Below are 16,285 nucleotides of genomic sequence, written 5' to 3'. Positions count from 1 at the left end.
AAGTTAAAAAAAAAAAAGTCCTTGGAATTGTGAACTTTTGAAAATGCAGGTTAAAGGTTGGGGAGAGGGGGGATTGGGAGCAGCAAATGACAAGAGAAAAACCCGTTAGAAGGAGGAAAACAAATTCAGTTTTGACCTCAACAGCTTATCATGGTTATGTCTTGTGTTGTTTGGAGCATTTATTATTCCTAATATAGAAACACTTTTAATATGGTTTTCAGGATAAAGGTTTTAGGATTTTGGTATATGGACACTCCCTTGTGTCCACAATGGGTTGATTCGAGAACCCCCCACAATTCTAAACAATTCTTTGGTGTTCAAAATCCTACATATATGGTTTGCCTCAAGTCATGTGCCATGTTTATTTAGTGTATTTCAAATCATCTCTAGAGTATTAATAATATCTAATATAATGCAAATGCTAGGCAAATAGTTTTATTCTGTTATATTTAGGGAAAAGTAATTTTTAAAAAGTCTGTATTATATTCAATACAGCTAATTTTCTTCTGGCTATTTTTTATCAGCATTTTTTTTAACTCACAGATGTAGAACATTTGAATAGGGAGTGCTGACTTGATTAGGTGTTTATACCATACTACCCTAAACTTTGAAATAAGATTCTCTACTATGTGTGGAAAGGGGCTACTGTCAAGTCCCTAACTCCGAGTTATTCTAGCATCTTGAGATTGACCAAATTCCTGCTTGTTCTGTATAATTGGAGTAAGAGGTAGATTAGGGTGCCGGTCAGAGGACCTGTGAAATTGTGTCACGATGTGTCTTCAGAACTGCACAGACACTAAGGAGTACCACTGAGACACCAGTTCAAGTCCTCCTGATGGGAAGGAAAAGAAAACAATTTTAAGGTGTCAGGCTTCCCCCCAAGTAAAGCCTAGGCTGACTATTGTCCGCTGTGTTGGCTTTTCCAGGTTGCAAAATGGCATGAGTCACTTTAAGGACAAAACAAACTATAGCTGACTTTTATTAGTGCAAACGGCAGAGTCATTCAAAGATGACTCATGCATCCTTCCTTTGTATGTCTCTTAGAGCTTCTCAGAAACCAAGAAAGATGTTGCAAGCTCCAAAATCATCTGACTTCAGAGCCACACAAGGGGGCCATTTTCAGGTTACTTCAGGAAGATTCCGTCTGGAGTTCAAAAATCCAATTCAGATGCTTACACTTGAGTGGAAGCTACTCTTACTGCCTCGCAAAGCTTCTTTCTTACCATTTTCTGTTTTGCATGATGCCTTAAGGAGCCCAGGACATAGGCTAACTTTCGATTCTTCAATTTTTTTCCCTGCAAATATGTGATCTTACTTCTCTTTTCAATCTTCTAATGAAGGAAACATCCTGCTCTAGAAAACTAGAAGAAAAAATTCTACTTAGAGATGATGCTTGTTGTATATATCTTGGGGAATGCATCTGTGCCATTATGTGTAGTTCGTAGATAATGTCTTCCTTCTTTAAACATAAGGGCCATGGAGCCATGCAGTAAATGAAAGACTATATGAATCCATTTTCTTTCAGAAGTTCCTAACAAAGTTTTTCTTCCATGTTTTTCCCTTCGGTTACTGTAACTGTTTATCCCTAAACAGTAAAGGATATGTAATCAAAGGAAGCCAAATACCTTCAGGACAATAACAATGTCATCAAAGTCGTACCTTATCTAAGCGTGGTAGCACAAGCCGTTCAACACTTGGGTAGCTGAAGCCAGATGGTGAGTTTCAAAGCCTACAGTGTGTTTGAAGCCAGCCTGAGTAACTCAGTGAGACTTGGACTCAAAAATACTACAGTAAAAAGGACAAGGAGGCAAGGACAGAGCATGAGCGGAAGACTTTCCTGGTGTGTGTAGGTTTAATCTTTGGTGTTTCCTCCACACAAATAGTTGTCTTTGGTGTCTGAAGGAAAGGAACTGTTCATTAAAAACACATAATCCCGCTCAGCTTCTGCCCTTCCTAATTTGACCCAGGAAGCCAACCTTTGATATGGTCACTGGCCTTGAGTTATATCCTGGTATGTCTTGTATGTTATGACTAAAGCCACATGCCAAGCCACCACCCCCCACTCTTAGGTGTATCAGAGCGCTTAGTGGCACTTCTCAGATTTCTTTAAAATAGTAAAACATTGGAGTCAAAATTGCTAAATTGAATAAGTAAGTCTTTAAAAAACAACAACAACAACAAAAATGTTAGGTTAGGTAAGTCTTTCCTTCTCAGAAATACTATCCTTTTGGAGGATGTGACATGGACTTCTGGGATGGGCAATAAACTCTGATATCTATAACAAATTCTCAGCCTATAAATCTACATACTTTGGATCTCTTACTTCAGCTGTCCACATGAGCACTGTTGAAGTCAACATGACACTAGCCTGAGCAAGGCAGATTGGAAGGGATAACCCACAGGTGCTCCAGGTGCCTCCTATAAATAGAATAATACGCATTCTATTCTGGAGACCATTCTTAGGGCTCATGTTCTTGGCCTAGTAAATGAAAAGTATACTAAATACAGATATACATATTAAAATGTGGATATATTTACACTGCTCCAACAGCCCAGGTTGCTATCCACATGGATGGCTCCCACATGCCAGATGAATCTTCTCCCTTCGAGGAGATTCTGATCCTGAAGGTTTGGCAGACAAGAGTAAAGTTGATCTGTGTGAGGCCCTGTGATCAGGATGGGTATTTAGAAGGGACAGAGGAGAGCTTCAGAGAAGACCTACCCATGTTCAGGGACAAATGGACACCCAAGGATATAGGGCCAGAGGTACCTCAGCAAATGGGAAAAATCTAAGGACATAAACCAAAGGCCATTCACAAAGAAACAGTGAGCTTGGATCATGCATCCAGGTGGGAAAGAGTAAGGGATGAAGCTGATCAGGAGTAAAATATTCAAGAGCATTATATAGGAAGCAAAAATAGCAAATCTTTGTCTAAATAGAAAGGGGAGGAGTTGGGCTCCCACAGGGGATTTTCCAACTTTTATTTTTTTGATTTAGAGAAAATGTATCATTAAAAAAATTCCAATGGCAATTGAAGCCAGCAAACACAGATACAAAGCTTCAAGAAAGGCCTAGATGTGTGATGTGTATGGTAGGAATACTCAACTGGAAGCAAAGCAAAGTAACTGGGTGTGTCAGGAGACCATCAGCAAGCAACTGGGACAGAAGAGTCATATGATGACTCTTTATAAGATGAGGACTGAGCAGGTTTGGTGACTCCGTGGAGAGAAGAGGAGCATGTGGGAGCACCTGTGCTCCTCAGAGAGGAACTTAGCTTCACCCCTGCTTAGCTTGTGGTAAATCCTCTGAGATGAAGAAAAGACCTTTGAGATTTGAAGGTCATAGATATAACTAAAAGAATCATTTATCATGCCACCAAGAACCTCAGAGACCAATGAAAGCACACAAACTATAGGTGGCATTCATATGCACCACTCGTGGCTGCTTCATCAAATTCTTAGAAATGGGTGAGTGGCTTAATGCAAGAAAAGGTGATTATCACAGTTCTTCTGAGGGCAAGAAGTCCAAAATCAGGGCAGGACATGCTTGCTTGCTTATGGAAGTTCTGAGGTAGAGCCCATTCTGAGTTTATGCGCCTAGCTTCAGGTGGGTATTAGCTGTCCCTTGGCTTTCTTTGATTGACAGACACATCAAATCAAGCCCTTCTTTTGGATTCTAGTTTCCACCTGCTTTGCGAGTCTCTGTCCCTCAAACCTCTCTCTGTCTTTTAACAATAAGGGTGTGAGTCATTGGATTTAGATCCCTCCCCAAATCCAGGACAATCTAAGACTCAAGGAACTATCTTAGATATACATTTATGGGCTATCACATGTATACAATAAAACACCTTTTGTAACAAGAATGCGATTTCTAAGATAAGATTCATCAATGGTATGTCAAAGGATTCTGACTGTGAACCTTACTGTGTAGGACAGAAACTGGTTCTGTTACTTGGCAAGTAGTGAAACCTCTGTGCCTTGGGAAGATTAATTAATCCCATAATACGGGGATGTTGAGGATTTCTAAGAGTTAAACGAGAAAAACTCAAGACTTTTTTTTTTTTTAAATCTTCCATAACTACAAAACAGCAGGTATTCCTATGTGGTAGGTCTAGTCCATAGTGTTGCCACACATCGGGGACATAGTACAGAATGAAGAAGGCTTCTGTAGTGACAGAGTGTCCCAGACCAAAGACAGTTTAGAGTAAGCTTCTAAACCAAATAGTGTGTCTTCTCTACCTTTGGTCTATGGTTTTAGAGTGTCCGCCCTTTCAAGTTCCTCTAGATTGTATAGAAACTGAATACCATGTGGTAAAAGAAGCTTTGCGACACTAGCTTACCCCTGTGTGCTTTGCAGTGGCTTTTTTTCTCTACTGTAATACACAGAGAGGCCTTAGAAAGAGCCTGTGAAGCAACTGTTTGGAAAGATACTCATGCTGAATAATACCATAAAGACATTTATTAATATACTTAATGAATTGTACAAGAGACACCCATAAACTCTCAGAAAAACAAGCATATTGATGGAAAGAAATGGAAGTCATTTATATTACTGATTTTTTGAAATAGTATCTGAAATAATGTGTTTTATTATGACAGTTTTATATGTATAGATTGTAACACTTTGCTCATAGTTATTCCTACCACCTTCCCCCTCACAAACTTCTGCAAGCTACTTCTCTTCCTCTTTTAGCTATTCCTCTTCAATATTTCATGCCATATATGCATGATATATGTGACCTAGACCTATATATATTTATTTAAAGCTAGACTCCACATAAAAGAGAAATATTTGATATTTTCTTTCTCCCCTCATGTTTCCTTCTGTTGTTTTCCCCTCTTCTCCTTCCACAAAGAAGTCCCATTCTTCTAATATATCATATCCACATATGAGAGAGAACATGCAATGGTTAACTTTCTGAGTCTGACTTACGTGCCTCATCAGATTGATTCCTAACATTACTGTCCCCTCCACACACACAACCATGGAGGTATTTAAATCACAGTGCTTATATGGATGGCATTGGAGGTCATATGTAGAATCCTAATAATAGATTCTTAGATCTATCACTAATAGCTCTGCTCTTTTCTACTTCGAGGGGTCCTGGGGATACAAGCCAGGTGGCAAGTTCTCCTCTGTCTCCCTAGACCACAATTGCCTAATCTAAGCAATTTTATGCATAAGGAAACTCCTAACATCCACTTCCCAACATCAGTTACAATCTTATCAAGCTCAGGAGGTATGTTTCCATTTTGCTATGAAACCTAACCAGTTTGCGATCCCTATCTTTGATTATAGATTCTTATGCCAAAGTTCTAACACAAGTTGCTGAGCTAGGTAATCATTAAATGCTACCAGAAAATCAAATGCTTGAAGGAAAATTTACCAGACAATCCTTTCCCATTCTGGGAGCTTCAAAGGGAACAGCCCTGCTTTCCAAGTTCCCTTCTAATAGAGAAGGGTTGGCAAGCTTCTCAAGGGTGTGCAGTTAACAAGCATGGACAGACAACAAACTGGCCCCTGTGGCCATGGGCGGTTGGAGATCAGGTTTGTTACATTTGTATATCGCCATCTCTCTCCTCTACCCTCAGGTGTGCATTGTGTCCATTTGAGACCTGCCCATCGGGGACTGCCTGGTATTTGTGAGTGTCTGCTGCTGGGTTTTCTGCTTGCCTTCCTGTCATGTCTAACGAAGCAGAAACAAGCACAACCAACGGTCAGCCTGACCAACAGGCTGCACCGAAAGCACCATCAAAGAAGGAAAAGAAGAAAGGTATGGACAAACAACTCTTGTCTGTTGTCTGGCTGCCACAGGAGCTCAGTCTCAAGTTATAAATGTTTGTTTTTTCTTTTTGGCACAGTGATTAGTTTGTCTCATGTATAGTTGTTTCTCTATCTCTGGTTGTACCAACTTAGGTCTAGTTAGGAAATTTTCATAACGTTCTGTTTAATATGTCTTTCAAATAGTTATTTTGTTTAAATATATGATTGATTGTATAACCACAACTATTCTCAATTCCCTATTCATGCATTCTCAAGAATTTCTCATGTATTTTGTATCTTGAGGAAGTGATTTTTGTTTGCTTTGATTTTTTTTTTGTCTCCTGTTACTCTCAATTCTACACTTGATATTATGAAAACATGATTCTGCTCAAGAGAATAAGACAGTGGAATTCCCATCTATGTTCAAATGTAGTATAATCATGATCTACAGTATTCAATTTGTGGGTGGTAGATGGATACCAAGCACATGAGATCGTACCTAAGGGTGACATTTAAATATAAGCTATTTATATTTAATGCTTCATTTTACCTCCTAGGTTCTGAAAAGACAGACGAGTATCTGTTGGCCAGGTTCAAAGGAGATGGTGTAAAGTACAAGGCCAAGCTAATCGGTATTGATGACGTGCCCGATGCAAGAGGAGACAAAATGAGCCAGGATTCTATGATGAAACTCAAGGTAAGCGGAAGAAGTCATTGTCTGTCCACCCAAGTGTCTGGAGGAAAGGATTCTATTAGCTCTCACCAACACATGTCTATGTTATTGGAAAAGATTTTCTATTCACATTAATTCTATTCACACATTGATCCTCCAGTGTTTTCTTTTCAGAGAAGCCAGGGTTAGTCTGCATCTTTTGAGTCCTGTTCTAGAATCCCTTTTTTCACCAAGGATAGCAAGATTCTGGGAACCTTTTCCTGTAGGTAAACTCAGCACTTAGATAAGCAAAGCCCCATCCCTAAATTTTCCATCCTGAAGTGATTTTAAACACTGCGGGCAGTTGTAGGGATAGGTCTTCTGCATGGAAGACACAGCCTAGGGCCTAAGATGCTGACACCATGGATAAGGAAGGCACTTGCCTTCCAGGAGTAAAGACAAGGTTTTAGATTGCCAGCACCCATGCAAATGTGGCAGCCCATCTACATCCCAGTATCTAGAGACAGAGACAGTATCCCTGTGAGAAGCTGGATTAGACCAGAGAATCAGTGAGCTGTGTGCTCAAATGAGAGACCCTACCTCAGTGTAGAAAGGAGAGAGCAATCAGGAAAGATATGTAGTATCATTCCCTGACCTCCACTCACATGTATAGCACACACATATACATATTCCAAAGCAATAAAAACTACATAAAAAATTAAAAAGAAGTCACAGAGTGCCTATTGACTGAGAAAGTATTTAGATAAAATAGAGGTGTCTACTCGTGAATTTATTCTTGTGCATGTGTGCACCTGAGTATGGACAGGTTGGCAATGAATCCCCGCCTTAATTTTCCTTTACCTTACTCTTTGACACAGAGTATCTCATGGAACTCAAAGCTTCCCATTTAACTTTGATTGAACTGGCTGCCCAGCAAGGTCTGGGCATACCACCTCCCCAGCCCTGAGATTCCTTGTGTATAACACAGCATGCAACTTTTTAATGTGGGTTCTTGGGAGATCACACTTGAGTGCTCTTGCTTGTGTGACAATGCTTTACCAACTCAAGCCATCTCTCCAGGCCCAGTGCTTCAGGATTTCAAGTTCTGTGCTATGCTACCATGTGAACCTAATTAAACAGTACAAGGTTTAGGTGAGCCAGTGTCAGTGTGTGTGTTTGTGTGTGTGTTAGAGATATTAAATTTTTGAGTGCATACATATTAGGCAAGCACAGTTTCACTGAGCTACATTCCTTAAAATGGCATCTTTTAAAAAAGATATTAATTTATTTTATGTAAGTACACTGTGACTGTCTTCAGACACACCAGAAGAGGGTATCAGATCCCATTACAGATGGTTGTAAGTCACCATGTGGTTGCTGGGATTTGAACTCAGGACCTCTGGAAGAGCAGACAGTGCTCTTAACCTCTGAGCCATCTCTCCAGCCCCTTTTCTTTCTTTCCTTTAAGATTGATTTATTTTATGTATATGAGTATACTGTAGCTGTCTTCAGACACACCAGAAGATCCCTTTACAGGTGGTTGTAAGCCACCATGTAGGTGCTGGGATTGAACTCAGGACCTTTGTAACAGCAGTCAGTGCTCTTAACCACTGAGCCATCTCTCCAGCCCTACATTCCTATTCCCTAGAAGAAATCTATATATCTTCTACACCATCCAATAAGGTGCTTGCTCCTTTCACAGATGCCGTCCAAGCTGAAAGCAGAGCAGTTTGTCTTTCTAAGTTCTGTCATCAGAGTTATTACAGAATACTTTAAAATACATTTCTTTTACTTTTTCAATCTCACCAGGGAATGGCAGCAGCTGGTCGCTCTCAGGGACAACACAAGCAAAGAATCTGGGTCAACATTTCCCTGTCTGGCATAAAAATTATTGACGAGAAAACTGGGGTAAGAATGTGTGCTTGCTCGCAATGGGTGACCACCTGAGTCTGACCATCATTGATTTCCAGTAAGAAATTTCCTTTTCTTCCTCAAAGTATTGAAAAGAAAAACACCACGCACTACTCCAAAATAGACAATAAAAACAGAGGAGGCAAGGTATCCTATTTTGAACTTCATTTCCTATGAGAGACATGAATGAGACTCTAATCACAGGTGCTACCTCTGTTGCATGGTATTTGTTTTGAACTTCAGACTACACTAAGTTGATCTTAATACCTAGCTTATTTTAATATGTTGATCACACATGAATTTGGCAGCTAGTTCAAAACCTCTAGAAGATTTTTCATCTCTCTTTCTCCTGTCCTTCCCAACCTGCAGATGTAGCTTTCTTGGCTGGCTGTTTAGGGTTTTTTCTTTATTTCTTTTCCATTTGTGGTAGCTATTGTTCTATCACTGAATCGGTGTTGCTTCTTCTTAGTTTGTTAACTTTACTCTGATCAGTACACAAAAGCTATAGTATTTCAAATCTTCGGTGGCACTTTTCCTTTATTCTATAGAACATGGTAGATGTTCTATAGAATAAATGTCATTGCTAACTCTGCTATACATCGCAAGACTATGACAAGATGCCTTTCCAACCCTTCTGAGGGTTACCCATTATCTACACACCAGAAAAAGACACTGGATCCCTTTACAGATGTTTGTGAACCACCATGTGGTTGCTGGGAATCGAACTCAGGACCTTCAGAAGAGCAGTCAATGCTCTTAACCACTGAGCCATCTCTCCAGCCCTGTTACCCATTATCTAATATGCAACATGTCTGTAAGACTTAGGGCCAGACTGCCATTGTAACTGTCCGTTCAGCTTGCTGGTCCTTAAGTTCTCAGGTATCATTATCCTTATCAATATCCTTCAGCCCTTGATAACTTTCTATCTCAAGTCCTCCAGAGAATGGAAATAGGCTTCTCTCATAAGCATTATTCCTTTCTTCTTCAAATATGAACCCTTTTAGCAAGTTAGTTTTAATATATACATAAAATGATAAATATAGATTAATAACACCTATAAGAAACCATATAACATGATTTTGCTTTGCAAAAAAATCTTCTTTTGACAGCTCTAAATGTCTTGTAGGCTAAAGTGTAGCTGTCAAATGGAACTCAACACTTGAGAAGTATCACATGACTACCTTTTCAGTGATTGTAGGCATTTGGAAATAAAATTCAAGACACATTTTGCCACCTACAGATATCTTTGAATAGTTAAACTCTGATGTGGGCTGAAAAGGATCAAGAGAAAGGGTGCTTGGGGGAGAGAGGAAATAAACCAAAAGAGTATCTGTCACCTTTGACTTCTTAGAACAAGGTCCTTCTAGGACGGGCTAAATGTGCTTATGGCCTTTCCTGCCTCTAGGATTTACTGGGTTCCGCCATTTTACTGAAAACACAGGAAGGGTCTTTGGTTGTTGTCTAAGTCCCTATGGACAATCCACCGGCTTAGTTAAGCTGTTCACTTTGTGATTTGCTCAGAAAGATAGGCCTCCTGAAATTTTGTTTTATTTTGGTTTTTCTTCTTGTCATTCTTGTATTGCGGGGAGTGGCTCTGATACAGGTGTTTGCTCACTCAGTTGGTTGTGCAGCTGGTCAGCTGGTTTTGAGATACTATCTTGTTGTGTTGCCTGAGTTGGTCTTGGAGTGATAAGGTATAATAATGCCCTGCCTAAAATTCCCAGGGACTATAAAGGCCACATCACACCCAGCTCAACTTGGGTTGGTTCAAGGGTTGCCTGCTCCCCCTTAACTTCACAAACGATTGAAGCTCCCCTCAGTCCTCCCTTGTGGCTTGCATTTTATCTTTTGGGGTGGGAGAGAGAGAGAGAGAGAGAGAGAGAGAGAGAGAGAGAGAAGTAGAAAGTATGTTTTTCTCCTTTTGCTTTCTATTTATCCTTTCTTTTAGCAAAAAAAAAAAAAAAAAAAAAGAATCTAGATGTAGTCTTGAACCAAAGACTAAAATGTCTTTCTTCAAAAGACATTTAAGCTCTTTGTATTTCCCTTCACATTTGTTGCTGACAGCCAGCTGTGATGGCCAACAAGTCCATTCTTTACGTCTCAGTGTTGTTCTTTTACGTTCCCTTTTAAGGTAATTGAGCATGAACATCCAGTAAATAAGATTTCCTTCATTGCTCGTGATGTGACAGACAACAGAGCATTTGGTTATGTCTGTGGAGGAGAAGGCCAGCATCAATTTTTTGCCATAAAAACAGGGCAACAGGTAAGCTCTAAAACCTACTACACCTAGGAACTGGTCCTCTGTTGAGAATACAAGTGTTTGTTATTTAATGACATATACTGGAAATAATTCATCAGACCAACACTAGATCTTTAGGTCAATTATAATTCAGAGAATGATGTTTGTCTAAGAATCTATTTAAAATGTTACTGATACTCGTGTGTGGCAAAAGAGTTGTGAGTATAGACTTTCTATTAATGCTACCAATGAATTAAGAACAGTATTGAATTATTCCCAGAAACCTTAAAGAAGCTTTAAAAATCAACATGGTACGTCTTGTTTCGTCTGAATACTTGAAAAATTTTATTGTAGGAGCTATGTTTTTAACATTAATGAAACACTTATTAACCCTGTGTCCTTTCGTTATCCGAGGATGGTAGTCCTCTGTAAATCAGGGAAGGGATGTAGAAATTACTTATAAATATAAATATATATGCATATATATAAGTATAAATGTAAATATATATACACATATATATTTATATATATGAACTGAATATAGGCAAGGAAAGACGATGAAAACTAAATGTTGCCAGGCAGTGGTGGCGCACACCTGTAATCCCAGCACTGGGATCGGGGGCAGAGGCAGGAGGATTTCTGAGTTTGAGGCCAGCCTGGTCTACAGAGTGAGTTCCAGGACAGCCAGGGCTATACAGAGAAACCCTGTCTCAGGGAAAAAAAAATGTTGTTAATGCTTTCTGTTTCAGGCTGAACCATTAGTCGTCGATCTTAAAGACCTTTTTCAAGTTATCTATAATGTAAAGAAAAAGGAAGAAGATAAGAAAAAGGCAAGTACTGTTTGATAGACTCTCTGCTGGATTGAAAACTATATGCAGGGCCATGTTTAGTGGACATGGTAGGATTTTGTGTTAGGAACATCTGATCTGCTGTCTCTGACTCCTTACAACATTTGGAGCAGTTTCAGGACTTGACAGAGCGACTGTCTTAGTTAGGATTTCTATTGCTGTGAAGCACTGCAACTCATAAAAAAAATTAATTGGGGCTGACTTAGAGTCTTAGAGGTTTAGTCCATTAACATCACGGCAGGAAACATAGTGCCGTGCAGGCAGACATGGTGCTGGAGGAGCCATCTTGATTGGCAGGCAGCAGCAGGAGACTGTCACACTGGCCAGACTTGAGCATCTGAGGCCTCAAAGCTCACCTCCAATGACAAACTTCTTCTAAGAAGACCATAACTGCTCCAACAGGCCACACCTACTAATAGTGCTACTCTTATGTGTCAAGCATTCATACATATGAGTCTATAGGAGCCATTCCTATTCAAACCACCACAGCAACCTAGCTTAATTTTAGAAAGTGTTCAAATCCAGTATCTATGTGAAAGGGGGAGGGGGAACACAGAGTAAAATAGACAAGATTTTCTTCCTTTTACCTATGAATAAAGATGTGTTTGTTTCTCTATCAACTATCTTCCCAAGCTCATTGAATCTGCATCTTTCCTTTTAGGTTGAAGAAGCCAACAAAGCAGAAGAGGTAAACTGCTCCTTACTTCTTGTAATGAGTATGATGTGTAGACGCCATATTTGCTATCCACAAGAGCACTTTTCCCTCATGACTTAATCCTCTGGGCTAGGGGCCAGTCTTTTCACAGAAGATAAATAGTTACAGTATTAGAGACCAAGTTGTAACAGCTTAATGGGGGTAATCAGGCGGGGAAATAGATTCAATGGGGCTACTTCATCAACTAAACCCTTTAATATTTGCCTTTTATTTTCAGAATGGGAGTGAGGCTCTAATGACCCTTGATGATCAAGCTAACAAACTGAAACTGGTATGTTTGGGATGTTTTGTGACTCTTACGCATTTGCACATGGGTTTCTACCTCCTGTAGATGTTGCTAATACTGGACCTATATTGAATCCATAGGAAAGTTCAATTGGGATGCTGTTTTCATGTAATATCTATATTAATCTACAACATAGTATTCCCAGTAGGTCACCAGAATCTAATGTAGTATTTTAAGGTGTTGAGCAGAGATATATGCTTGGGAACAAGCCTACACTTCCTGACATAAGTAGCTTAATATCAAATATGTATGAAATCAACTACAATCCAATCATGACAACTATTTTCTATATTTTAGGACACAAACAATTACATTGATAGACAAAGTAATCGTTTTTTAGTAGACACATCTGAATCTAATCCAAATACTTTTTTAAGGGTGTTGACCAGATGGATTTGTTTGGGGACATGTCTACACCTCCTGACCTAAATAGTCCAACAGTAAGTGTCTCATTTTTAAATTTGCAATGTAATTGAAATAACATCTATACTCCAAATTTACAATGAACCAGAGAGCTTGAACATTTCATGAAAACTTGGAATGTCTTGATTTTTCCTCATGAAATAGAAGTGATTACTAGGAAAATAATTTGAATCTTAAGTGACCATAGGAACCTACTATTATATTACTAATTCAGGTATATTAGTATAACACAGAGGTTAAATCTGTGCTACTATGCAGTCAATATAATCCTTCTTGGTAATAACTTGGGATCAGAAGGAGGAGCTGAATTGTAATTCTTGGCATAAGTCAATTTGCAGAAGGTATACTTGTTAAAAGATAAATCCTAAACTGCCTTAGCTTCTTCATTTTTTTTTTCTGTTTTTCTTTTTTTCCAACTCAGCAGCATGAGTTTGACATTAATAGTTAACTAAGATTCATTTGATGACTAACAAAAGTCTCTTTGTTTTAGAAAATTGCCCATTATTATAGAGAATTATGATATAGCAAACCTACTTATCGATGAATCTGTGACTTATTCTTCAGATCTTCTATAAGACAGACCTCAGACAGAAATATTCATGTCTTTGAATGACTTCCATCAGCTTCTACTATTTATTTCCTAGTTTCCTGAGCACCTGCTTTGGCAAGGCATAGCAGCAATCAAGATACACACTGGTCTCATCATCAACCATTCTGGCTAACAGGGAGCTCGCTAGTGACAGGGTCAACTAAATTATGCTAATTTCAGTATGTTCACCCAGAGTGCAGATTCGGATACTGATTCCAAAGAAGGGAGTTCCTAGACTTGAGCCTCAAGGTTGACAAGGCAATAACTACATGATCAGAGAGTTAGTACATATACAATAATGGGGGAGAGGATTAGTATCTATACAATAATGGGAGATATGGCTGGCTAAGACTTCCCACATTAAGAAATTATCGAGTAAGTCTTCATGATTGCAAAAGATTTCAGGAACTGAAGTGAGTCAGAGAGAGACTGGGAAAGATCCTCTCTTCCCAGAGTGCTGCAAACCCCACATCTCAAGCATGGACTGTGTACATTCTACTATGTATACCTGTGTGGTGCCATCTCAAAGTCCTTATAGAGCCTACAATAGAGGAGTTAGAACTACTGGATAGTCTTACAAATAGTGAGTCCTTCCTTACTCACTTGTCCACGGGGACTTTCATTTTTCATAATGCTTCGTAACTGTTTGCAGGGTAAGATTTTTGACATGTTAGGTTAGCTGATGATACCAGAAGGACCATTGTAGTTCTGAGCTCTTTCAGATTCTTCAGCAGTCTTGGCATTCTTTATTAGTAGCTCCTTTCTTGAAGGAAATCGATATCTGTGGGAGTCTACTTCCTAAATGTCACTCTGAAACAAGCACTCCAAGGGAGAGGAAGGTTCTCAAGACATGAGTGGAATTTCAGAGGAAGAAGCAAGAAGGCGCTGACTGCTTAATTGGCTTTTGTGTACTTCTGAAGCATTCCAGTAGTGAAAAACAGCTGGGAGGAGCCTTATTTTTATATTCCATTCCTTGCAAACTAAAAATGTTTTTAATTTGTAGAAATTCAAGTTTTAGTTTAAAAAATAATACAGTTAATCAAAGTAGGTAATATCTGGTAAGTTGTTGTTGCTGTTGTTGTTGTTGTTGTTGTTTTAAGCTAACAGGGCTAATTGTGTGCTGGTTAGATTTTGGCAACATGTTCTTTCACTTTGACTCCAAATTCAGAGGTCACAAAATAGATGTTTCTTTGAGTAGTAAAACTAGCATACTCTAGATTTTTTTTTCAATTCTTATAGCAACTGCTCTGGAAAATGTGAATTGTAGGGGGAAAAGTCTAAATTACTTAGACTTCCTTAGTTATTCCAAGTGGCTGTAGCTTCTCCCAAATTGGTGAACAGAACTTTTACGCACTTCAAATAATGTGTTGGCATCCCTTAGAACATAACTTTTTTGTAAAATGATAGAAGCATCATCTTTCACACTGTTTAAGAAATAAAGAGAAAGGGAAGGGAGGAAAGAAGACACAGAGACACAAAGACAGGTCAAGCAAAAAGGAGAGAAAACAGAAATGGAGGAGGTGAGTGATCTTGAACTTTAAAAACCAGACCACTTCAAAGACTACAGGAAATGATCCAGCATCACAGAGATTAAGCATGACATGAGAGGATTAGATTAGGGTAAAATTTAAATAGTAAATCTATATGTATGTGTATAGCCATCATAACATGATACAGGGTAGACACAGGTATAACAGAAACAGAAGTATCAATAAGAAAAGAATAAAGAAAAATCTGAATTTGAGCCGGGTGATTGAAGCATACAGGACACAATGTAGTGTCTAAGGTAAAAGCAGGTGAGGTCCTGCCATGCAGCAGTCTGAAAACCAATGTGAAGTAGATGATTTTAATGCACATAAGGAATAGCAGGAAGCCAACAGTGGGTTGAGGCCTGGGTTAATAACCATTGCTGGGAAGCTAGCTACCCCCTTCTCACCCCCTTGCTGAAGTGACTTGATTCGCTTTCACAGCTGTCTGAAGGTGCTCAGTGGTAGGCAAGAATGCCGAAGGTTCCGACAGTCCAACAAAGCGCTGATGAAGCTCTGACCTCAGGCGCAGATAAAGGGTCTTCTGGCCATCCACTCTATCTAGTCTTTTAGACTCTTAAACTTGGACCAACAACAGACCTAACCTGAGGAGAGCCTTATATACATTTTGCTTGTAGGGTGACTATTCAGAAGTCTAACATTGGCTCCTGTTTGGTGTCTTAAGAACTTCTTCTGAAGTGTCTGGAAAGGAGAACTCTGCCAGCTGTGAACACCCAACTATGCTGAGAGGTGGCTCAAAACAAATAAACTCTGAAATCAAGCTCCCTGAATGGATCTTACCCCCACCTTTTGATTGCTTAAAGATCCCCTCATTAAGAAGTCTCCCATTCATTTGTTTGATTAAAAGCTTTTAAATTTAAGCTCTTTCTTGTGATGAATACTTCTAGTTGTAAAATGAAAACCAGCCTTAAAAAAAAAGAAAAGAAAAAGAAAAGAGAAAATTTGATTTTATATTTTCCAGTTAAAAAAGCCAAATTGATTAAAAAGAGAGACTATAGTTTGGGCCTGATTTTGTTGCCTCTTATATGGTCACAAAAGAGAAATGGAACATTTTCTTTGTTTAACAGACAGAGACATTTGAACTCCTTTTTGTCCTCATTAGTTTAAAAAGTTGTGATTTCTTTTAAGTTGTGTTTGTCCCAGAGATCAAAATAGTACTCCACCCAGGTTAATGCTAGATGTCTACATAAGCTTCCTTTCCAGCCAGACACTGTTTATTGCTTATAATCTATGGCTGACATAATTAAGTATTTAATGGATCAAAGTCAGTTGAAAAGGTCTTTCCTAGGGTAAGTCATAATTAGTTATGAA

General features: G+C 39.0%; 1 protein-coding gene across 4 annotated transcripts in view; it reads left to right on the top strand.

The window, feature by feature from the left end:
* Dab2 (DAB adaptor protein 2) overlaps positions 1-16,285 on the top strand; it is a 52,813-nt gene that overhangs the window by 24,575 nt on the left and 11,953 nt on the right. For 2 of the 4 annotated variants that reach the window (XM_052159666.1, XM_052159669.1), the window contains exons 2-9: positions 5,593-5,774; positions 6,322-6,461; positions 8,226-8,324; positions 10,459-10,590; positions 11,316-11,396; positions 12,076-12,102; positions 12,347-12,400; positions 12,793-12,855. In XM_052159666.1, coding sequence (XP_052015626.1) covers positions 5,684-5,774; positions 6,322-6,461; positions 8,226-8,324; positions 10,459-10,590; positions 11,316-11,396; positions 12,076-12,102; positions 12,347-12,400; positions 12,793-12,855 — 687 coding nt within the window. In that variant the 5' untranslated portion in view covers positions 5,593-5,683. Of the gene's footprint in view, positions 1-1,593; positions 1,716-5,592; positions 5,775-6,321; positions 6,462-8,225; positions 8,325-10,458; positions 10,591-11,315; positions 11,397-12,075; positions 12,103-12,346; positions 12,401-12,792; positions 12,856-16,285 lie in introns of all 4 variants that reach the window. The other 2 variants (XM_052159667.1, XM_052159668.1) reach the window with 2 other exon arrangements.

Source organism: Apodemus sylvaticus, chromosome 16, assembly GCF_947179515.1.
Source record: "Apodemus sylvaticus chromosome 16, mApoSyl1.1, whole genome shotgun sequence".
NCBI lineage: Eukaryota > Metazoa > Chordata > Mammalia > Rodentia > Muridae > Apodemus > Apodemus sylvaticus.
The sequence above is the reverse complement of the archived record's forward strand: the minus strand, read 5'-3'. Positions and strand labels throughout refer to the sequence as shown.